At 38.7% G+C, this 25,498-nt stretch overlaps 2 protein-coding genes across 2 annotated transcripts in view; one reads left to right on the top strand and one right to left on the bottom strand.

Moving 5' to 3' along the window:
* Positions 1–425: 425 nt before the first annotated feature.
* rhpn2 (rhophilin, Rho GTPase binding protein 2) overlaps positions 426–25,498 on the top strand; it is a 56,662-nt gene continuing 31,589 nt past the window's right edge. Inside the window, exons 1-2 of the mRNA XM_088412855.1 lie at positions 426–588; positions 8,494–8,592. The gene's annotated coding sequence lies outside the window, so the exon portion shown is untranslated. The remainder of the gene's footprint in view (positions 589–8,493; positions 8,593–25,498) is intronic.
* Positions 1,256–24,131, bottom strand: slc7a10a (solute carrier family 7 member 10a). Its single transcript, XM_088412859.1, has 11 exons — positions 23,909–24,131; positions 9,979–10,183; positions 9,085–9,236; positions 8,059–8,184; positions 7,549–7,702; positions 6,283–6,406; positions 5,207–5,310; positions 4,575–4,671; positions 4,337–4,486; positions 2,719–2,896; positions 1,256–2,649 (listed from the first exon to the last, which is right to left on the bottom strand). The coding sequence occupies exons 1-11, from the start codon at positions 24,012–24,014 to the stop codon at positions 2,549–2,551; spliced, it is 1,497 nt and encodes a 498-aa protein (XP_088268985.1). The 5' UTR covers positions 24,015–24,131; the 3' UTR covers positions 1,256–2,548.

Genomic DNA, 25,498 nt, shown 5'->3' with positions numbered 1-25,498 from the left:
AAAAGGAAAATATTGATTATTGCACATTTATTTCTGTGCCTGCGGTCAATAAAGTTTGAGAATTTTGATTTTTTTTTTTTTTTTACATTAAGGCAGGTGTGGACAAATGACGTCTATCGCCCTCACTCGGAATGGCCGGCAATTCGATTTTGAAAAAAAAAAAAGGTATAGTGTTGCTAAACCATTGAAAGATGCGATACCAATGTGAACCGCAGGGTGGCAGACATCGCTCACCAGTGCTGTAAACAAAAAGAACATGATAGGCTAATTCTCGCTCTTTCTCGCAGCTACGAATGCTTGATTGGCTGAAAAGGTCACATGGTTTTTACGGAGCCATTTTGCAGCCTGTTTTGGTATCGCAGTTGTTGCTGTTTTTTAAATAGTTATTTGTATCAATTAATGGAAAGTAACAAAATACAGCACTGCGAAGAATTGTCTCATGCATAGCAAACGGGTGTCATGAACGAAAAGAAAAAGACATGAAGGTACACAGATCACGACGTGACACCAAGAGAAGGAAAAAGGACAGCGGAAGTTCATCCTCAGGATGGTTGCACACCAACAAATGACACCTTTGATCCTTGACTTGTAAGTTTATTGTCCCTTATTATTTTTGTCACTACAAAAATAACGCAAAATCAAGAAAGGCATACGGTAAATGTTTGTTTAGCTAAGATATTTCTTCGGATTTTTTTAGGGCACTCCTCTTGTATGATACTTTGTAGCGTTTTTTTTTTTTTTTGTCATGGCATGCAAGACAATAGTTGGAGAACATTCTTAACTGTGGGCCTGTACATATTTGCAAAAAATACAAATGACGGCAACATCACAAGTTCTTGTCAAAGCCGACGACCAAACTGGCAGGAAATAAATAACGAAAGAGCAGTGTTCAAATTGACAGACTATATCACAGATGTTCACCGCTTATTTATTGCTTCAAGGGAAAACATGTAACCCAGCTGCAAGATTGTCTTTGTCCATTTATACAGCTTCTTTTAATATTAAAATTCTGAAAAGGGCATAGGACAGGAAGGTGCCTTAAAAATGTGTGGCAGGCGTGTATGGCGTTACGCAGGCTGGGCTGCAACATGTCGCCTCTCGAACCAGTTGGCCGGAATCTGTTTAAATAAGGCGTTAACAGTGCCTTCGGTAAGACAGCAGAAATGTGTTTTCTTTCTTGATTTGTTTGGCAGTTTGAAACCTTCCGACACCCACAGCACCCGTGAGTTTAAAACCATACAATACAAACACTGTCTTTGCAATTTTTCAAACTTTTTAATCTTTCCCATTCTATGTAGTACAGTTCCGACATTTTTTTAAAACTGTTGTTTCAAGTGCTTACAAATGGTGTGCTGTATTGAAAAAGTCCATATTACAGCATACAGTTTGCACATATAAAAAGTAAAAAAAGAGGATCTTTGGGTTATCATTATTATTATTATTATCATCATTATTATTGTTATTGTTGTTGTTGTTATTGTTATTCTAGACCAAAACCAGGAAGTAATATGCATAGCTCAACACAAAGTAGTGGTGATATAATGGCAGTTAATATTCATTTCATGTATAAATATGGAGCATGGTGCACCATTATGATGCTTGTTGATCGGCCATTTAGCAACAACAGATATTAAGAAACAGTTTAGCTTTGTTCCTCTGGCCTCAATACAAATATTACATAAAATATGACAATAAACAAAAACCGATGCTCATCAATAAGGCACATTCACATAAATGTAGCATAAAAGACCTCGGAAGCCAACCAGAGACAATTTTGGAATTAAAACAAACAAACAAAAAAACATCTTGAAAATCAACTTTAAAATGATTTCCTCCAAGAGCAGCAGCAGGTGGCACTGTGCTGCCTCACTGTAATGTCAGTTTATCTGAGACGAGATCTCACGAAAGTACTGGTAATTTTACGGAAAAGGCACACTGGATGCATGTATGGAAAACTGATAGTAAAGTAGTAAATCTCCATAACAAAAGTTGACAACGTGCAAGAAAAAAAAAGCCTTTGCATTGAAAATTATTTTAAAACTGTTTCACAAAAAAAAAGTCTTCACCTTGTCTTGGATGTGTTTTCATTGTTAAAACCCGTTTTAGTATGGATATAAAAGACTAAATTGCATAGAAAAAATATGTCGGTAAGCACTCCAATCCTCTGGGAGGCGCCCTTGTGCGTCAGAAAAAAACAGGAAGCACTGGATGTGGAAAAGGCTTGCGGTCCAGAGGTGCACTTTTTCGAAACCTGTTCCAAAAACTGTTGTCATTTTTTACTTCTGGGCGGCACCAAACCCCAGAAGGTGTATTTGTGTGTTCTATATGTTTCGTCTGTGTGCGTGTGTTTATTCCAAAATATACACAGTACTTTACTTTTACCACATTTTCTGTCACGTGGTGGTCAGGGGCAAAAAGCGAAGCTCTGCCAATACTTCAATGCGCTGCGTCCGTCCTGAGTGTGTTCGCGTGTTCCGTGTGTCTACGAAGTCACATTTCAACAGGAGTGTATGTGTTATGATGTTGCCCGCTAGAGGGCGACAAAGGCTCAGTCTCTGTCTTTGGACGACGTGAGGGGTTGGGCCTCAGCGGGGTCCTCCTGAGGGAACATCACGTAACACGCCTTCTGGCCCATGTAGGTCAGTTTCTCTGCGGGAGATGAACAACATGAAGCGCGCACACACACGAGTATGGAATTGACAGTGGGCGAAGAGTCACCTGTGAATTTGTAAATCCACTTGGGTTTGTTCTTCCACCAGACGCCCACAAAGTAGACGGGCACACCCGTGAGCATGATGACCATGCCCAGGCCGCACACCACCGGCTCAGAGTACAAGCTGAAGCATAGCAGAACCACCCAGAACAGCATGTAGGCGATGGGGATCAGCAGGTTCACCTGCGAACCACACAAACACAAAAAAAAACACTTCTTTGGATTTTTTTCTGATCACACATTCATATCTTTGGATGATTTCATCCAACTGTTTAATTTATGTCTCATACAACATTTAAGGCCTTTATTTGTATTTGCATAGCTTTTCAAATTTGATCCGCGGTTTGCAAACTGTGGAGTGCGACCCCTCTGGGGGCCAGCGTAATTTATATTAACACTTTTCATTATTATAAATTTCACTGGCTTAGTAAACTCACAGTATAATTTTTCAACCGTAGAAGTGACCACTGCAGTGACTATTAAGTTAAGTTTGTTGTTCGTGTTTTTTGTTGATTCCCATGAAATAATGTTTACAAGCTAGACATATGCCTATTTATTAGAGATGTGCCCCAAAACGATTCACTAAAGAGTCAAAATTCCCCCAAAACACAGAAAAACAACGCCAGACGTGTACGACCAAAGAAGAGGAAATCATATGAAATGATTATAATAATAAAATAATACACGGACGTCAATGCAATGGCCATAAAAAATGTGAACGAATAAAAAAAAAAAATACACTTTAATGTCTCCATTTGACATTCTGTTTTGCAAAGCAGACTGGAGTAGAATATGATTCTTTGAACATATATAGATTTAACTAGAAATTATTGTCAATCCAATTATTTGGGGAGGGGGGCTGAAAATAATTTCATTTTTAAAAGGCGAGCTATGCATAATAGTTTGGGAACCGCTGCGTTTTAAAAAACTAAAAGACAGGCTTGTTCACGAGTACCAAATGCAAATGCCATGTAATTAATCTTTCGTGACACAAGATGGCGCCCAATATCAAGTGAAAGTGATAAGGGGCAGTAGCCATCAAAAAAAAAAAAGAAAAGCTGCAAACTGTAAGAAACGAGCGTTCTTACTGCCATGGAAATAAATTACGAGGTATGAAATTCAGCCCGAATGAATCATTTGAACCAAACTTGGCGACTTCCTGCTCAATTTCGGTTTCCCAACATTTTTGCACATGCTATTCAGACAGATACCCATCAAAGTTTGTGTTTAATGAGTGAAAGTAGCTGGGGAACTTCCCCAAATCCAACCGTTTTTATTGAGTAAACTCTTGAAACTATCATGAAAATTTGACGCCATGCACCACCACTTCCTGTTCTAACTGCAGTTGTTTTCAAAAGGCATAAGGCACTTAAGCATAATAATATAATATTTTTGCAGGGTGTCTGCACGTATCAGCAAATCTAATGTGATGCTTTTAATCTAATGGCAAGAAAGGTACAGATATCCTTTCAAATTTAGAGCAAATGAATTGGAACATCAAGCGACCTATGCTAAGTACTTAGTTGTAAAAAAAAAAAAAAAAAAATCACAGAGGGTGCATGCTTCAAAAAAAAATGTTGAGAACATCCCACCTCTAGTGTGAGGTTTTTTTTTTTGTAATACCTTGATTGGTCGCATCAAGTCTGGCTTCTTTTTGCGGAGGTAGAGCAGGCCAGCGATGGTGACCCCGTACGACAGATAATTGATGAAGGACACGTAGTTGATCAGGTTGTGTGTCTCGCCGATGCACAGGATGACGATGGTGGCGAAGCACTGCGGGACATCAGCGGAGATGTTGCATATGGCTGTACCCAATGTTGTGCTCTATGTTTTGTTGCGGTTAAAAAGTGCAGTTACTCACGCAGACCAGCAGGGCGGGGATGGGGGTGCAGTTTTTTAGGTGGATCATGGCCAGCAAGTACGGCAGGTGACCCTCCCTGGCCCCTGAGAAACATAACCTACACACACATAACAAAATGACGTTTACACACATCGAAATCTCCACCGTTTCCCCCTGAAAAGCAGCCTATTCATTTGTGTCCAATGTTGTGGACATTTGTTTTTGGTCCATATCTTTGAAGTCTTTGGAGCTAGCCTACTAAGTCCTGGTGTGCTCAGTTGAGGACATCCTGGCCTTTCCAGTGACGTCTCATGTGTTCAGAACACGAAACGAACACAAAAATTTACGTCAATCGAGAAAAAGAGACAGTCGTTGATTTTGTTGTTTTGTTTTTTTTTTAACCACACTGATTTGCTTCAAACTAACTTCAAAATAAAAGGGTCAAAAGGTCATTCGTGTCATACTTTACTTGTTATGGTATTTTATTTTGAAGCTTTGGCTCACTTTCTCACAACGTTTGGTTGTTTTACTATAATGCAGTGGCTTAATATTCAGCAGTGTATTTTGTTTCACTTTCCTTGCATTTCGAAATGAGTTCTCCAAGCAAAAATAAATAAATAAATAAAAAGTTTAGGCACCCTGGTGTGTGTTACCTGGAGGAGGTAAAGAGATAGCCGTTGATGCCTCCGAAGGTGGACAGGGCCACGGATATGGGCATCACCCACGAGAACATGCCCAGCAGTTTTTCTCCAAATGTCTACAATGTGATATACAATTGCAAAACATGAATATTAGTCATAATATTAATTTTGATATGGGAACGCAGGACTGTAACAAAATTAAATTGTCTTCACAAAGACAATTCTGCATAATGATCTTCTCTTTGTGCGAATTAATTTTTTTTCTCTCCAGACAGCTTCCTTGAAACAAATGGCATCCACACACAAACGCATGCCAAGCCACTAGGGGGCAGTAGAGATTTTTTTTACAACTTCATTTTAAAAATGGAAATAATGTATGTAAGTCAACCTATTCATTTTTTACGTTGTACATACAACCAAATACCTCAAACAAGGCCGAAGAATTTTTGGATGAGGAAAAAAAAAAAGACTTAAAACAGTGTGTTGCGCCTTCCATGTCTTATTAAAATTTGTAACTCATAGGGCTACCTGTAGATATAATCTCATGTAACATCATCTTTATATTTTTGGATGGTCCTGACAATTGCATCATTGATTACAATGCACATTCATATAAGACTAAACCAAATGAAGGCATATGGGGGAGAAACTAAAACACAATTTAGCAATGAGGTGCTTCGGGTTCCAATTAATTTGCTCTTAATTTGAAAACAAAACTTTTTCCCATCATGGCATTAAAAATAATTATATTACATGATTTCACCTACTCTCCCTGAAATGACGTTCTAATTAATTCTGCGTTCACCTTTTTTCAGAGTCAGGTCATGTGACGTCGGCAAGCTGAGCCACGATTGGATGTTACCTGACCTCTGAGCAATTATAATGTAATTTCCCGACGACAGCCTGACAAAATGGCTGCCATCTGAGATGAAAACAAAAAAACTGGTGGAATTTCCTGCCTAATTCCTGTTCCACAAAAACAAAATTATTGACATTGCCGTGTTTAGACGAGCGCGGGCGCATGGAACATCTAAATGAGGGCCTCGCGGCTTCTTATTAGTGCAAAAGCAACTCATGTGAACACTTACCACCGCCACAGCATTTGAGGCCAGCAGCTCCTCAGGGGTCATGGAAGAGAAGTAGGCGATGTTTGTCATGGTGTACACCAGCGTCACCAAGGGGATGGAGATGTAAATGGCACGGGGCAAGTTCCTAATGGGACAAAATGAAGGCACAGTCATGATAGGGGCAAGAAGTTGACAGCAAGAAAAAGAAAAAAAAAACAACTGGAATCTAACCCACGTTACGGAACATTTAATTATGCTTGTTTTTTTCTCTGCCAAGAGCTCTCAATTACGCTGTTTGTGCAGCACTTCAATTGCGTCGAGCATTTTATTTTTAAACGTCTTGGGCTTGTCTCGGTCTTGACCTCCAGAAGTCTTAGTCTTATATCACTTTCAACTTCCAAAAGCTTTCGTCTTGTCTCGGTCTCGACCTCCAAAGGACTTGGTCTCCTCTCTGCTAAAATCTTCGGAGGTCTTGTCTCGAGCTTAACTTCTAGAGGTCTTCCTCGTGTCACGGTCATGGCCTCCAAAAGTTTTGCTCTTGTCTCGGTCAGAACCTCCAAAAGTCCTAGTCTTATGTCACTCAACTTCCAAAAGTTTTCCTCTTGTCTCAATCTCCAAAAGTCTTGGTCTTACTCCAGTTACAACCTCCAAAACTCTTGAGTCTTCTTGGTCTTGACCTCTAAATGTGTTGGACTTGTCTCGGTCTCGACCTCCAAAGGACTTGGTCTCCTCTCTGCTAAAATCTTCGGAGGTCTTGTCTCGAGCTTAACTTCTAAAGGTCTTCCTCGTGTCACGGTCATGGCCTCCAAAAGTTTTGCTCTTGTCTCGGTCAGAACCTCCAAAAGTCCTAGTCTTATGTCACTCAACTTCCAAAAGTTTTCCTCTTGTCTCAATCTCCAAAAGTCTTGGTCTTACTCCAGTTACAACCTCCAAAACTCTTGAGTCTTCTCGGTCTTGACCTCTAAATGTGTTGGACTTGCCTAAGTCTCGACATCTAAAACATCTTGGTCTCCATCTCGATACTCTAGTCTCGATAATGTCTTGGTCTTGGTTGGGCTGGTCTTGACTACAACACTATCTCGAACTGGCCCATATCGAATCGAACCGGAATCCCATTGAGTAGAACCATCTCAAAATCATCCTCAAATCGTTTTGCACCCCACGCATCAAAAACAGAACGGAATCGTGTTTTGTAGCGTGATGCCTACACCAAATACATTTCATTTTCATGTCAAAATTTTCAGCGTCATTAGCAGGTATTATGAACTGCTAAAAAAAAAAACATACTTGCGTGGCTCCACCACTTCTTCTGTGACGTAGTTGAGAAAGTTCCAACCACTGTAAGCGAAGGACGCCTGCAGAAAGGCCAGCGCGATCTGGCCAACGGACGGCTCCTGACTGAACTCGAAAGCCACGCTGGGCACCAGAGCGTCGTAATAACCTGAACAAATGCACCGAGAACAATCAGTTGTCAAAACAATCCAGTAGTCAAAATCCCAAAACAGCTCTTTCAATTCCGACCCGATTTGGCCCACTGATCTAGAAACATCTAACAAAATACATTAAAAAACGCACTAGGAGGCTAAAAATGACTATAGATTCTCAAAACAAGTAAAGGTTCAAAACGGCACCGTGTTTTCATTCCTAAATGCTTGCAAATGGAATTTATTTGATGGCAAAGTTTAACCATTTACATCCAGGGGTCAACTATAATGGCTAACTACTACCTGTGTTGACCTCCAATCAGGCACTGTCGTCAGTAAAATTGCATTGAACGCGGCGGGACCAAAGCTTTACCTCGGCCAATTTGAACCAGTCCAACAATGATGATGAGGCCCAGAGCCAGCAGTTTCCCCACCGTGAACACATCCTGGATCCTCGTGGCCCAGCGCACGCTGGAGCAGTTAACCCATGTCAGGAACACTGCAAAACAAAAACGCAACAATATCACGATGAACAACCAAAGTCGCCCCGCATAAAGTCGTGCCCGCGTAGTTTTTTATTTTAGATTTTTAGCCACCAAGATAAGCGTGCAACCTTTTTGATTTTATAGCCCTTGAAATTCTTTCTTACTGGGGGGCGTTCTAGAGCATCCATCACAGGGCAAAACGTTTCCTCCCACCACTCAAACCGCTTCCGCTGTGAATGTTTGCCTGCTGCTTTTCTGTGGGACCAAGCTGGTGAAACCCCCCCCCCCCCTCACGCCGCCTCCCCCCGCTTTTTCCTTCACAGAAATTCTGGAGTGCCCTCCTCCCGTTCCAATCCCCGACATGCCAAGCGCTGCCGCTGACAGGAGGGCGGCGCCAAGCGTCCAGAAAAGTGACAGCGCAGGTAAATCTGTGTGCCAGGCAGAGCCCAAAGCTCGGCAGTGGAATACTAACATTTATTGGGGGTTGGGGGGGGGGGGCAGGCTTCCTATTCTTAGAATAAATGAACAGCCCACACTATCTTGTTCACACATAAACACATACAATACGCAGTTAGCCTCAGCCAGCTCTGGACAAAATGATACATAAATGATAAATACAGCATTATGTTAAAATAAAACTGGAAAAAAAAACAAGATTAGAAAAGGAGTTCAAATATATCATGAAAAATAATAAGAATTTATAACCATGCAACTTTAAAAATGAGATAAAACAAACTATTTTGAAAATGAACATAAATAATAACATTAGCAGGCGGCTAATACTCCCGGAGCCGTTAATTACGCTTGTAACACTAATCAACATTTGAAAGAGTAAAACGAAACGGGTCAAGCATTTCATCCCTGGCAACAGCCGCATCAAATTTTGATTGACGGCGGAGGTGCGGGCTACTCACGGACGCAGGTGGTGGCCAGCAGCCGGGTGGCGGCGTAAGGCGGCAGGCAGTTCTGGAAGGCCGGCTGCAGCACGTAGTTAGCAAAAGTCAGTGCGATGACGGCTAGCGTGGTTGGGTACATGATGAGCACGGCGCTCCATAGCAACAGGAAGCTAAGGCACGCACAACACACTACATTTAGATACACTTTCACGAGTTAAAAAAAAAACCACACACACAGCTCAGTTTAGCACGCGTCAAAAACCAGGTTGAAAATAATCCCTGTTGGGTTCAAAACAAAGAAATATTTGTTTATTTTAAAGAAATATTCCGCTGTTAAAAATAACCCAACATTGTTTAAAAAAAAAAAAAAAAAACTCCTTGGTGTTTTTTTTAAATATAAATTTGGTATATCTAACCCCCCAATTGGTTCATTTACAAAAAATTCTGGTTGATTGTTGATTAAAAAAACAACCTTGTTGGTTTATTTTTAGCAACCTGATATCTTTGTATCTAACCCAATGGGGTTAGTTTAGGGGTTATTTAAAAGATATTGGATTATTAAAAATAACCCCTTTTTTTGCTGAAAATGACCTTTTTTTATACAATATTTGGATTATTTTGAATTCATAAGCACTGCAGTGAAGGATTAATTTTGCCAATGTTTTCCTTTTTTCATGAGATTTTTCCCTTGCAAATGAACATCATCAAGTAGTGCAAGTTAGAGGGACGTTATGAGACGTGCACTCATACAAAAATGAACAATTCAAAACAAATCTTACATATGTAAAAAGGAAATATTACATTCATTTTTCCAACTTAAAGATAAGGACTTGAGACTGCCACATGACTTGAGCATACAGCGCAAGCCTGACCCCCCCTCACCTCTACTAATCTCCGCTCTCATATTCTTACCCGACGAGACCGCCAAAGATTTCCGTCACATATGAGTAGTCCCCTCCCGACTTGGGTATGGTGACACCCAGCTCAGCGTAGCACATGGAACCCAGCACGCAGATCCCGCCTCCACACACCCACACGATGAGCGACAGTCCCACTGAGCCCGCATGCTCCAAGACGCCTTTGGGGGACACGAAGATGCCCGAGCCGATGATGTTGCCTGACCACAGAAAAGAGACACACACATATATATATATATATATATATATATATATATATATATATATATATATATATATATATATATATATATATATATATATATATATATATATATATATATATTAGGGCAGATATTGAATTTGGAGATTCATGGAGAATTTATAATGCATGCTCACTGGCTTAACATTATGCAAAGCGGAGTTCAAACACCGTATTTAGTTGTACGACTTTGATGTACCATCTCGGAGCAAAACACCTGGCTCAAGTTACCCCCATAGGGCCTTGCAAACACTGCTGGAGTGTGGTGCTGATGGGCAGAATGTAACTGAGAAGTGAGAAGTTCGGAGAGTTGTTTTTAAGAGAAGACTGAGTAAAGAAACGCCTGGAACAAAGAGTTACATTTGGTAGTTTTTTTCAAAAGTTGACAATAACATTTTAAAGGGTCAAAGGAAACTATTACTTTGAAACAAAATATTTATTATGATGATTTTACGTCGATTACAAGCCCCTACCTAAGGAAATATTTGTTGCAAGCCTTATAGGAAATAGCTGGTTAATAAATGGAATTAATCACAATTAATTATGGACATTTTGGAAATCAATTACTTAAAAAAAGGTAATTATGGATTACGAAAGGTCTTTTGATTAATTTGCTAAAAAAACATCATAGCTTGACACATATATATATATATATATATATATATATATATATATATATATATATATATATATATATATATATATATAATGTGTGTGTGTGTGTATGTGTGTGTGTGTGTATATAGAGATTAAGAAACATAGCGTACATACAGATAATTCAATACAAAAAGATAATTCATTCAATGGCAGAGAAGTAGTTTCACGTTTGCTAAGCGTCCAGACATTTAGTCCCAGATACTTAAGTATCGATTTAATACCTAAGTATCTGGAAATTAATGTCCTTAGTGTCCAGACACTTAAAAAAAACACATGAAAATCCGTCCCTGGCATCGAATGAGTGAAACAACAGCAGCAACGAAAACTCTACGTAAATTTTACACAACTAAAATTAGGGAGAAAAACCAGCAGCAATAAAATTCGCTCAAGAAAATGCTCGGTGGGCCGGATTAAGCAGAACTTGCCTGCGGAGGGAGTTCCTGGGTCTCAATGGGAGTCGGAAAGCCACGTTTCGCTTTCAGCATAGTAATGAACTTCACTCGAATTCACAACCAATAGGGGGATTGGATTTATGACCTCCCCTTTCTCCCGCTCCCCCCGCATCCTTCTTGAGGTCTCGGAAATCGAGATCGCCGTCACTCGCTCCACCTACTGGACACTTTTTCGTCTTTATTTCCCGTCCCACCAGTCGTCCACCCGTGACACTTTCTCACGCCCCTTTCATTGAGCGTAGTGCCGAAACGTCGGGCTGCTCACGTCCATGTATCACGGCATACTGGCTGAGCGTTGAGGTGGGCGGGCCAAACAAATTAGTACTTGGTTAGCGGATGCCGCCATTGTGACGCCGGCGAGGGCGCCATCCTTTCGTGTAAAATCAATTAATCATAGCCTGGGGTTTTGTCACTATGACGATGGGGGCGGAGCTATGGAATTGAACGGGAGCCAGCAGAGTGTGTGCAGTAAAAACTGCGGAAGACAATAAAAGCATTTTCATTCATTAAGGTGCGCATTTGTATCTGTGGCACAAATGGCTCGCCCCCCACTGTCACTTTGTGAATTCACACGGTTAGCTAACGCTAATCTGTACACCCAGCTACACTCAATGCAGCTCTGCTTACCTTATTTTTAATTTATTTATGTATTTATTTTTTTGATAGTACAATGTAGCTTGAAATTCATTTCTGGATCTTTGCCCAGGGTTAGGGTTAGGGTTAGGGTTAGGGGTAGGCAGACTTCCACAAGAGCCTGAGGGCCAGGACTGCCAGGCTGGCAAACAGCTTCTACCCACAGGCCATCCAGATTCGGAACAAATACCTCACGCGCTAATCTGCCTCATCACAAGTCACTTTACCGCACGCACACATGCACCTTACAAATCCTGCTGCTAAATACATCATATTTTGCACGACAAGATATTTTGCATGATCATCCTCCAATATACAGTTTCTTCCACTCCATCTTCTCCATAATATGCTCAGAATGTAAGTCCATTTATTAGCGCTTCATTATTACTGCCCTATTATTGATTTTGTTTTATTGCCTACTTTATTATGTGCTCGATTGTGGAACGTAGCCTGCTCGGGGAAGTGAACAAAATAAGAATTTCATTGTGTAGTATTACTATGCATATGACAATAAAACGCTTGAATCTTGAAAAATACAATATTAGCTCGATGGTGATTGTGACGTTTTATCTGGTTGCCACCTTAGCGCCCTCCTTAGCTACCGCTTTTATTCCTTAGATGTTTACAGCTTTCTCAATGGAATCGCTACCATGGGGACAGTAACCAATGTTTGCCCCTATGGGATCAATTAGGACAATGCTCGATTTTTTTTGAAGACAAGCACTTTTATCTGTTGTTTGCCCATCTATGCGAATTTTGAAGAAATAGAAATTTGTCTTCTCAGCTTGTGTATACAAGCTCAAATACTGTGTTTTTGTGCAGTATATTGTCCACTCTTTTGATCTTTACATCATAGGCATGTAACATCAAAGGGAAAGCATTGAAAGAAGACACCAGGGAGCTGAAATTTCACCCAGATGGTGACAAAAGGTCAAAATTCTACAATTCTACAGTCAAGGGTGTCAGCTCCTCTCCATAAAAAAAACATATTTGACCATAGGTTTATTATTTATTATTGCTGTTACTATTTTAAAAGATGAGAATTCTCGCCCATGATACTGAATGATTTCAGAAGACCTCTTAAAAGTGCATATAGCGCATAATCGATATTGCAACGTTACAGAACAGAATTTTAGCAGGTACCCACACACAAAAAAAGTTGTATTTATTCGTAAAAATATTGCTTTAATTGCTTATACCCGAACAACCTCCAGGGCAGAAATTATACGACCAAGTTTGCATGCATGAAACTTTATTATAATGGTGATGCTAAATTTTCACGGCATTTCATCTGAAAAGGCACGCAATAGAGTCGCACGCAAGTCTTATCATCTCATCATCACACATCAACACCCCCCCTACTTCGGTTGTGTTCTCAACATCTCCGAGGGTCCACTAATGATGAGGCGTGAGCAGAGAAACGCATTCATGGTTGTCACGTTCACTTGTGGAGGCCGTGTGAGATGTTGCGTAACGGCCTTGTTGTCTTTGTTATGTCATAAACTACTAAACCTCCAAATGCGCCCCCCCCAACACCGCCTCCTGCCATCCTTATTAAAATGGACCAGCCTAACTCACTGCCCATTTCCGGCACTCATCGCGGAATGACCTTAGTATAGATAAATACTGGTACATGATCTCAAAAATAAAACCGATCTGCTATTGGATATCCAACCCGATGGGAGTGCGTCCAATGGGCCCAGTGACGAGTTCAAACGACAATCGAGCATCAGTTTCTTTCAAAATAAATATTCCGTATTAGTGATGCCGATGCTAACAGGCCTGGCTAGCGCATGAGCCAATAGTTCTGTGGAACTTCTCTCAAGAAAACTGAGACTATTGTTCCAGCGACTTGCAGCCCTGGATAATATGACGCCACGGCCCCCGCCGTAGGCCTCCCCCTCTCCACCGGCTAACGTTGCAACTAAAAAGGAACTCGTGGAATGGAGTCATGTGAGCACACTGGAACGCTAATGTAGTTACAGTTGTCATTTATCCAAAGTGGCAGTAAATGCAGCACGGGTGGAGCTCGCCAATGTTTAGGTTCTACTCTTTGGTGGACTAGCCCCTGATACCGTCCACTAAATTTATCCTCATGTTTGTTTGGGGGTTGTGATGCATGTGGTGTCTTTGTTGCATGACGTGTTTCTGTATATGCGTACACTCTAAAAACGGATCGGTTTAACACTTGTGCGGTATTTTGATCCAAAGTAAGTATTTTATCCAAAGTATAGCACACTCCTGGTAGTGTAATAACTAAGTAGTCGTGCCATGTTGAACTTTGACATGTTGTCACCAATCGGGTGAAATTTCAGCTCCCTGGTGTCTTCTTTCAATGCTTTCCCTTTGATGTGAATTGTGAACAGTAATTGGGTTATTTTGTAACCCAAATGTTTTTAAAATGTGGTGTGTTTGAATTGGTTTTACACCTCTATGACTATCAATATTTTAGGACAGTAAAAGGAAATACTGAGAATTTTATTTTCTATTTGGTGGTTCACTTTTAGCACATCCTGCTATGCACTTTAGTGTTCATTCCTCCTTTATTAGTTGAGAGGGACAATGCACATGATTAAACATTTCAAATATAAAATCAATTTAATATTAGTACAGCCTGACTTATTTTTACATTTGTTAAAGCAGTGAAAAACATGTTTTTTAATTGCTGTGACTCATAACAGCAGTAAACTGGTTTTGCTCTTGAATTTGCTTTCAAATTCAAGTTCTAAGGCTCGAACTGAGCAAATTTGCATCGCTGTTTGCTGTGTAAATTTTGCACCCGCAGGATGTAAACACGTGGACTTCATTTCGGTTCAAGAATGTCAAGTTTCTTTAGACTTAATTTGTGTATAGTGCAACAGGCTTTTATTTTGAAGTAATTCCTCAGAGCGCTGTACTGTACCTGCTGACATGAGGACGAGACATATGGTGGACAATTTAAACTATTTTAGAATAAAAGGTCATAGATGCATTAAACACTAACTGTAAGAATAATAGTAATTGTTGTCAATACAGTCATATTATTGTTTGATACAAAATTTTGCTTCAGGCTCCTTGGATCAACCCGAAAAAAAAACAAAGGTCCAACAAAATAAGAAAACTCCTCCTCAAATTGAATCAAAAGTGATGAGGAAATATTTAAAAAAAAAAAAAAAACATTTTGATCCTTAAGTTCAGTATTCTACTGTTATACATTTTTTCTTGTTTACATTCGTATGAGCTAAACATGGTAAAATGCAACTTAAGGCCTTGCCTGTGAAATTTATCAAGTTAAATTCTTCTCATGAGGGCCAAATTTAGAACCTTGAATTAGTTTAATTCTACACAATTTCCATTTTAAGTCCCTCTGCAGATAAAACGCAAATACGACCACTGGCGCTCGTGCTGCAGCCACATTTGCGGATATCCCCTTTTAGAGACACTAGTTTCATCCACATGATGGCATGTTTACATAGGATTGATGACAAGTCTCTTTGGTAACGTTAGCTGGGTATAGGTTGCTTTATTTAAGCATATAAATCAAAGTTAAAGAGCTCATCGAAATAACTGCGGGGTGCCAAAGTCAAGTCTGGACGCAAACACGCAGACACACACACTAATGCAGTATGTATGCAGTGTAATATGACTCCGAGGAAGCTAGCCACTTCCTGCACTTAAACATCCACTCTGATGTGCATATATGCGTTTACGGATCAAACAGCGTGGCTTAAAACCAAGGAATTCGATCTCTACTGTATACACGTTTTTCCAGTTCAACATAAACCAGCCACGTAGGCAGCAAGTGATGCAATAGTTTCCGCCCAAAAGACAGAGAGAGAAAAAAAAGAAGTGTAGTAGTAACACTTAAGTAAAGTTGGCAAGATATTGGCAGATTCGGACTTTCGCGATCAATACCTCTCAGACAAAACGTCGTCGAAACACCAAAGTCGCCTTTATACCTCCTTCATAACACGGACTACCAGCTACAATGTCAAAAAAAGACATTTGTAAAATATTTAAACCGTTTCTTTCGGTGAAAAGACGCAATTGATCTCTATGAGCAGCAGAGGCTGGGTGAGCGCGCAAGGGACCGTCTGCAAAATACTAGATGAGGAGGGGGAAAAAACAATAACGCCACAATTTGTGATTATGAATTCAACGAACACATCAAAGACATTAACATAATCATATTGAGACAGTGCTTTTGGATAAAAAAAAAGCGTTGTTTAATTTTGGACAATGTTTGTACTTAAAAATCATTAATAAACTGAATATCCATCTATATCTATAATATTGTTTAATATAAGGAGTCCAAAATCACTGGGCACATTCATGACATTTTCAGGATCACACTACAACACTCGTTTTTTAAATAAATTATTTTGATAAATTTGGGGGATTTATTTTAAATGCTTGTTAATCATTTATACCCTCAAATGAATCAGTGGCTCCCCTTTTTGAGTTGGGGTAAACACTCCTAAATCACTACACCATCAATGAAGTACTCCCAATTATCCAACAACTGCTGGTTTTCTAATAAATTCCTTTGCCTAATTTTAAGAATTTTTTTAAATGCATATTGACCATAATTTGCCAATATATTGATCAATAGCTCTGCTGTTGGTTGAGTTAGAGACTCCAAAATTACCACACAAATCAGTGACATCCCTCCCCTTATGCTACATTCTCTGGTTTTCAAATAAATCCCTCTGCCTAATTTTAAGGATTTTATTTATGATTATTGTTCAATATTTAACCATATATTGATCAATAGCTCTGCTGTTGGTTGTGTTAGGGACTCCAAAATCACCACACACATCAGTGGCATCCCTCCCCTTAGGCTACATTTACTGATTTTGAAATAAAGCCCTCTTCCTATTTTTAAGAATTTTTTTAAATTTATTGATCAATATGTATCAATATATTGATCAATAGCTCTGCTGTTGGTTGGGTTAGGGACTCCAAAATGACCACACACATCAGTGGCATCCCTACCCTTAGGCTACATTCTCTGGTTTTTAAATAAATCTCTTTGCCTAATTTTAAGGAATATTTTATCATTATTGATCAATATTTACCCATAAATTGATCAATAACTCGGCTGTTGATAGATTTAGGGACTCCAAAATCACCAAACACATCAGTGACATCTCTTCCCTTATGCTACATCCTCTGGATTTCAAATAAATCCCTTTGCTTGGTTTTAAGGAATATTTTATCATTATTGATCAATATTTAACCATATATTGATCAATAGCTCTGCTGTTGGTTGGGTTAGGGATTCCAAAATCACCACACACATCAATGACATTTTTCTTCTTACGCTACATTGCCTGGTTTTCAAATAAGTCCCTCTGCCTAATTTTAAGGATTTTTTTATGATTACTGATCAATATATACACATATATTGATCAATAGCTCTGAGTTTGGTAGGGTTAAAGACTCCAAAGTCACCCCAAACATCAGTGACATCCCTCCCCTTATGCTACATCCTCTGGTTTTCAAATAAATCCCTCTGCCTAATTTTAAGGATTTTATTTATGATTATTGATCAATATTTAACCATATATTGGTCAATAGCTCTGCTGTTGGTTGTGTTAGGGACTCCAAAATCACCACACACATCAGTGGCATCCCTCCCCTTAGGCTACATTTACTGATTTTGAAATAAAGCCCTCTTCCTATTTTTAAGAATTTTTTTTTAATTTATTGATCAATATGTATCAATATATTGATCAATAGCTCTGCTGTTGGTTGTGTTAGGGACTCCAAAATGACCACACACATCAGTGACACCCCTCCCCCTATGCTACATTCGCTGGTTTTCTAATAAATCCCTCTGCCAAATTTTAAGGATTTTATTTATGATTATTGATCAATATTTAACCATATATTGATCAATAGCTCTGCTGTTGGTTGGGTTAGGGACTCCAAAATCACCACACACATCAGTGGCATCCTTACCCTTAGGCTACATTCTCTGGTTTTCAAATAATTCCCTTTGCCTAATTTTAAGGAATATTTTGTCATTATTGATCAATATTTACCCATATATTGATCAATAGCTCGGCTGTTAATTGGGTTAGGGACTCCAAAATCACCACACACATCAGTGACACCCCTCCCCCTATGCTACTTTCGCTGGTTTTCTAATAAATCCCTCTGCCAAATTTTAAGGATTTTTTTATGATTACTGATCAATATTTACCAATATATTGATCAATAGCTCTGAGTTTGGTTGCGTTAAAGACTCCAAAATCACCCCACACATCAGTGACATCCCTCCCCTTATGCTACATCCTCTTGTTTTCAAATAAATCCCTCTGCCTAATTTTAAGGATTTTTTTATGATTATTGATCAATAATTAACCATATATTGATCAATAGCTCTGCTGTTGGTTGGGCTAGGGACTACAAAATCACCACACACATCAGTGGCATCCCTCCCATTAGGCTACATTTCCTAGTTTTGAACATAGACCCTCTGCCTAATTTTAAGGAATATTTTATCATTATTGGTCAATATTTACCCATATATTGATCAATAGCTCTGCTGTTGGTTGGGTTAGGGACTCCAAAGTCACCCCACACATCAATGACATCCCTCTCCTTATGCTACATTCTCTGGTTTTCAAATATATCCCTCTGCCTAATTTTAAGGATTTTTTTATGATTATTGATCAATAATTACCCATATATTGATCAATAGCTCTGCTGTTGGTTGGGTTAGGGACTCCAAAATCACCAAACACATCGGTGGTATCCCATCCCTTATGCTACATTCCCTGGTTTTCAGATTAATCTCTTTGCCTAATTTTAAGATTTTTTTTTACTATTATTGATCAATATTTACAAATATATTGATCAGTAGCTCTGAGTTTGGTTGAGTTAAGGACCCCAAAATCACCACACACATCGATGACATCCCTCTCCTTATGCTACATCCTCTGGTTTTCATATATATCCCTCTGCCTAATTTTAAGATATTTTTTATGATTAATGATCAATATTTACCCATATATTGATCAATAGCTCTGCTGTTGATTGGGTTAGGGACTCCAAACTCACCAAACACATTAGTGACATCCCTCCCCCTATGCTACATTCGCTGGTTTAAAAAAAAAAAACCTCTGCCAAATTTTAAGGATTTTTTTATGATTACTGATCAATATTTACCAATATATTGATCAATAGCTCTGAGTTTGGTTTGGTTAGGGACTCCAAAATCACCACACACATCAGTGGCATCTCTCCCATTAGGCTACATTCTCTGGTTTTCAAATAAATCTCTTTGCCAGATTTTAAGGATTTTTTTTATATTATTGATTAATATTTACCCATATATTGATCAATAGCTCTGCTGTTGGTCAGGTTAGAGACTCCAAAATCAACACACACATCAGTGGCATCCCTACCCTTATGCTACATTCTCTGGTTTTCAAATAATTCCCTCTGCCTATTTTTAAAGAATATTTTATTATTATTAATCAATATTTACACATATATTGATCAATAGCTCGGCTGTTGGTTGGGTTAGGGACTACAAAATCACCACACACATCAGTGGCATCCCTCCCATTAGGCTACATTTCCTGGTTTTGAAATAAGTCCCTCTGCCTAATTTTAAGGATTTTTTTATGATTATGGATCAATATTTACCCATATATTGATCAATAGCTCTGCTGTTGAGTGGGTTAGGGACTCCAAACTCACCAAACACATTAGGGACATCCCTACCCTTATGCTACAACCTCTGGTTTTCAAAGATTTTTTTATGATTATTGATCAATATGTATCAATATATTGATCAATAACTTTGCTGTTAGTTGAGTTAGAGACTCCAAATTCCCCAAAAACATCAATGACATTCCTCCCTTCATGCTACATTCTTTGGTTTTCAAATAAATCCCTCTGCCTATTTTTAAGGATTTTTTTTTTTTATTAATATTGAGCAATATTTACACATATACTGATCAATAGCTTTGCTGTTGGTTGGGTTAGGGACTCCAAAATCACCAAACACATCGGTGGTATCCCACCCCTTTATGCTACATTCCCCGGTTTTCAGATTAATCTCTTTGTCTAATTTTAAGGAATTATTTACTATTATTGATCAATATTTACTAATATATTGATCAATAGCTCTGAGTTTGGTGGGGTAAGGGACCCCAAAATCATCACACACATCAGTGACACCCCTCCCCTTATGCTACATTCTTTGGTTTTCAAATAAATCCCTCTGCCTAATTTTAAGAGTTTTATTTATGATTATTGATCAATATTTACCCATCCTTAAAATCCTTAAAATTAGGCAGAGGGATTTATTTGAAAACCAGAGGTTGTAGCATAAGGGTAGGGATGTCACTAATGTGTTTTGTGATTTTGGAGTCCCTAACCCAACCAACAGCAGAGCTATTGATCAATATATGGGTAAATATTGATCAATAATGATAAAATATTCCTTAAAATTAGGCAAAGGGATTTATTTGAAAACCAGAGGATGTAGCATAAGAGGAGTGATGACACTAATGTGTTAGGTGAGTTTGGAGTCCCTAACCCAATCAACAACAGAGCTATTGATCAATATATGGATAAATATTGATCAATAACCATAAAAAAAATCCTTAAAACTTGGAAAAGAGATTTATTTGAAAACCAGAGAATGTAGCATAAGGGGAAGGTTGTCACCGAGTTGTGTGGTGTTTTTGGAATCTCTAACCCAACCAACAGCAGAGCTATTGATCAATATATGGGTAATTATTGATCAAGAATCATAAAAAAATCCTTAAAATTAGGCAGAGGGATTTTTTTGAAAACCAGAAGATGTAGCATAAGGGGAGGGATGTCGCTGATGTGTGGGGTGACTTTGGAGTCCCTAACCCAACCAACAGCAGAGCTATTGATCAATATATGGGTAAATATTGATCAATAACCATAAAAAATTCCTTAAAATTAGGCAGAGGGATTTTTTTTGAAAACCAGAAATTGTAGCCTAAGGGTAAGGATGCCACTAATGTGTTTGGTGATTTTGGAATCCCTAACCCAATCAACAGCAGAGCTATTGATCAATATATGGGTAATTATTGATCAAGAATCATAAAAAAATCCTTAAAATTAGGCAGAGGGATTTTTTTGTAAACCAGAGGATGTAGCATAAGGGGAGGGATGTCGCTGATGTGTGGGGTGACTTTGGAGTCCCTAACCCAACCAACAGCAGAGCTATTGATCAATATATGGGTAAATATTGATCAATAACCATAAAAAATTCCTTAAAATTAGGCAGAGGGATTTTTTTTGAAAACCAGAAATTGTAGCCTAAGGGTAAGGATGCCACTGATGTGTTTGGTGATTTTGGAATCCCTAACCCAATCAACAGCAGAGCTATTGATCAATATATGGGTAATTATTGATCAATAATCATAAAAAAATCCTTAAAATTAGGCAGAGGGATTTATTTGTAAACCAGAGGATGTTGCATAAGGGGATGGATGTCACTGATGTGTGGGGTGACTTTGGAGTCCCTAACCCAACCAACAGCAGAGCTATTGATCAATATATGGGTAAATATTGATCAATAATGATCAAATATTCCTTAAAATTAGGCAGAGGGACTTATTTCAAAACCAGGAAATGTAGCCTAATGGGAGGGATGCCACTGATGTGTGTGGTGATTTTGTAGTCCCTAACCCAACCAACAGCAGAGCTATTGATCAATATATGGGTAATTATTGATCAATAATCATAAAAAAATCCTTAAAATTAGGCAGAGGGATATATTTGAAAACCAGAGGATGTAGCATAAGGAGAGGGATGTCATCGATGTGTGTGGTGATTTTGGAATCCCTAACCCAACCAAACTCAGAGCTATTGATCAATATAAGTGTAAATATTGATCAATAGTCATAAAAAAAATCCTTAAAATTAGGCAGAGGGTATTATTTGAAATCCAGAGAATGTAGTCTAAGGGGAGGTAAGCCACTGTTGTGTGCCGTGATTTTGGAGTCTCTAACCCAACCAACAGCAGAGCTATTGATCAATATATTGATAAATATTGATCAATAAACAAAAAAAATCCTTAAAATTAGGCAGAGGGATTTATTTGAAAACCAGAGAATGTAGCATAAGGGTAGGGATGTCACTAATGTGTTTGGTGAGTTTGGAGTCCCTAACCCAATCAACAGCAGAGCTATTGATCAATATATGGGTAATTATTGATCAATAACTATAAAAAATTCCTTAAAATTAGGCAGAGGGCTTTATTTGAAAACCAGAGGATGTAGCCTAAGGGTAAGGATGCCACTGATGTGTGTGGTGATTTTGGAGTCCCTAACCCAACCAACAGCAGAGCTATTGATCAATATATGAGTGATTATTGATCAATAATCATAAAAAAATCCTTAAAATTAGGCAGAGGGATTTATTTGAAAACCAGAGGTTGTAGCATAAGGGTAGGAATGTCACTAATGTGTTTGGTGAGTTTGGAGTCCCTAACCCAATCAACAGCAGAGCTATTGATCAATATATGGGTAATTATTGATCAATAACTATAAAAAATTCCTTAAAATTAGGCAGAGGGCTTTATTTAAAAACCAGAGGATGTAGCCTAAGGGTAAGGATGCCACTGATGTGTGTGGTGATTTTGGAGTCCCTAACCCAACCAACAGCAGAGCTATTGATCAATATATGGGTAATTATTGATCAATAATCATAAAAAACATCCTTAAAATTAGGCAGAGGGATTTTTTTGAAAACCAGAGGATGTAGCATAAGGGGAGGGGTGTCACTGATGTGTGGGGTGACTTTGGAGTCTTTAACCCAACCAAACTCAGAGCTATTGATCAATATATTGGTAAATATTGATCAGTAATCATAAAAAAATCCTTAAAATTTTGCAGAGGGATTTATTTGAAAACCAAAGAATGTAGCATAAGGCGAGGGTTGTCACTGTTGTCTGTGGTGATTTTGGAGTCCCTAACTCAACCAACAGCAGAGCTATTAATCAATATATTGGTAAATTATGGTCAATATGCATTTAAAAAATCCTTAAAATTAGGCAAAGGAATTTATTAGAAAACCAGCAGTTGTTGCATAATTGGGAGTACTTCATTGATGGTTGTAGTGATTTAGGAGGGTTTACCCCAACTCAAAAAGGGGAGCCACTGATTCTTTTTGAGGGTATAAATGATTAACAAGCATTTAAAATAAAGCCCCAAAATTTATCAAAATAATTCATTTAAAAAACGAGTGTTGTAGTGCGATCATGAAAATGTCATGAATGCCCAGTGATTTTGGACTCCTTATATTAAACAATATTGGAGCTATAGATGAATATACAGTTTATTAATGATTTTTAAGTACACAAATTATCCAAAATTAAACAAACGCTTTTTTTATTCAAAAGCACTGTCCCAATATGATTGTTAATGTCTTTGATTTGTTCGTTGAATTCATAATCACAAATTGTGACGTTATTGTTTTTTTCCCCCTCCTCATCTAGTAATTTGCAGACTGTCCCTTGCGCGCTCGCCCAGCCTCTGCTGCTCATAGAGCTCAATTGCGTCTTTTCACCGAAAGAAACGGTTTAAATATTTTACAAATGTCTTTTTTTGACATTGTAGCTGGCAGTCTGTGTTACGAAGGAGGCATAAAGGCGACTTTGGTGTTTCGACGACGTTTTATCTGAGAGGTATTGATCGCGAAAGTCCGAATCTGCCAATATCTTGCCAACTTTACTTAAGTAGTAGTAACAGCATCCTGTCACACATCACGAGTGAATTCCAGATTGTGCGTAAAAGACGAACATTTTTTTTTTCCCATGAAAAGCGGGTTCACTGCACAGGTGTGAATTACTGTACTGATTTCAGTCCCGGACGCGTGTTATTGTAACTTTAATACAAAAAAAAACTTGCAAATAATCACGTTTTGAATACGAACGAGTTGAACACGCAGCGTTAAAAGCTCACCGATGATGATGGCGCACGCGCTCAAAAGTCCAATTTCTTTCTTCAATGTCACCCTATCGTCCTTCTTTTCGTCCTTCTTCTTCCTCTTCGCCTCGTCCGCCGCCATCGTCTCCGGTGCCGCTCCACTTCCAGCGGGGGCCCCGCGAGTGTCGACTTGCAAGAGAGTATTGCAGCGACGAGCGCTCACGAGTCGGCGAAGGAGGAGGGAAGCCTTTATTAATATCACACACACACATACACACACACACACACGCGCGCAGCGATGTGAAAGGCGTGCGCATGCGCTCACCTTCCGCCTCCTCCTCAGGTGGGTGGCGGTGCGTCAGCTGACCTTGATTTTGCCGTCCAAAAATCGATCCAGTGTGCTGAGATGATTTTAACATTCTCTGGGATTATTAATATGGGATATACACGAGTTTGTGAAATAATTATATTAGGTTATACAATTAACACAAATACTATGAATTGAGTATGAAGTTGAAATTGGTGACGTGGGCAGAATCCAGTTTGGCCCTGATGGCTTCATTGTTTCACAAAACTCAAGTGTACAGTTTTACCTTGAATCTTTGACTCATAACAATAATAATAATGACGCTAACCATTCCAAGAAAGTCAAGGTCACCATACAACAACATTAGAAAAAAAAAAGATACATCCATTCCTTTTCTCAGACGTTTATCATCAGGAGGGTCGTATCTGGTAATTAGGCGGGACACACCCTGAACTGGTTGACAGCCAATCACAGGGCACACAAATATGAGCTGCCATTCATTCTTACAATTATACCTAAAGACAATTTAGAGTGTTTAATATACTGTACATACCATTCATGTTTTTGGAATGTGGGAGGAAGACCAAACCCATGACCTCCGCATGTGAGGCGCTCGGGCTAATTTGTCTTCAACCATGCTGCCCAAAATAAAATACATTATATTTAAAATGTATTACAACTAAAGAATAATATAATCAGGAAATGAGCCATTATAAATAACATAGAAGGTGAATGATTAATGGGAATACACAAGTTGAAATAATTGGGTTTTAAGTTGGGACCTGAATAGTGAAATGGAGTCAATAATTCTGAGGAGAGAAATAAAATGAGCCAATTGTGGGTCGAAAAAGGACCAGCCCAGTATTTGGGTCAATTTAAATTAAATTTTGTTTTGCATCAAAGAATACCAAAAATTGGGAATCTTTTTAAGACAACCTCAAAATGTGGTTGTCTGTATATGAAACAACCCAAAATAAAACCTAAATGCTAGATTGATCTTTTGTTAAGCCATAACTTAGTTTTTTTTTTTTTTTTTTTTTTTTTTTTAGAAAAAGATAAAAAAAAAGTGCCTCTTCACATGTCCAAAAACAGTAATAATAAATCATGTGTTTTTTGGAATTAGAGTTAAGCAGCAGAATGCACTTGTTTTTATCTATCGCGGGAGGCGGCCATTTTGCCAGAAAAGATGTTAGCCATGATTAATCATCTGAGAAAATGTTGCGGTTGACTTCTGTTCTAATAGACTTGGTTGACAATAGTTTTTTTTTTTAAAGGTGGTCACATGATGAGAAAAGTAGGGAACACGTTTGCGCTGTGTC

Source organism: Hippichthys cyanospilos, chromosome 4 (assembly GCF_059441005.1).
Source record: "Hippichthys cyanospilos isolate Australia breed blue-spotted pipefish chromosome 4, RoL_Hcya_1.0, whole genome shotgun sequence".
Lineage (NCBI taxonomy): Eukaryota > Metazoa > Chordata > Actinopteri > Syngnathiformes > Syngnathidae > Hippichthys > Hippichthys cyanospilos.
This window is presented reverse-complemented; position numbering and strand designations above follow the sequence as displayed.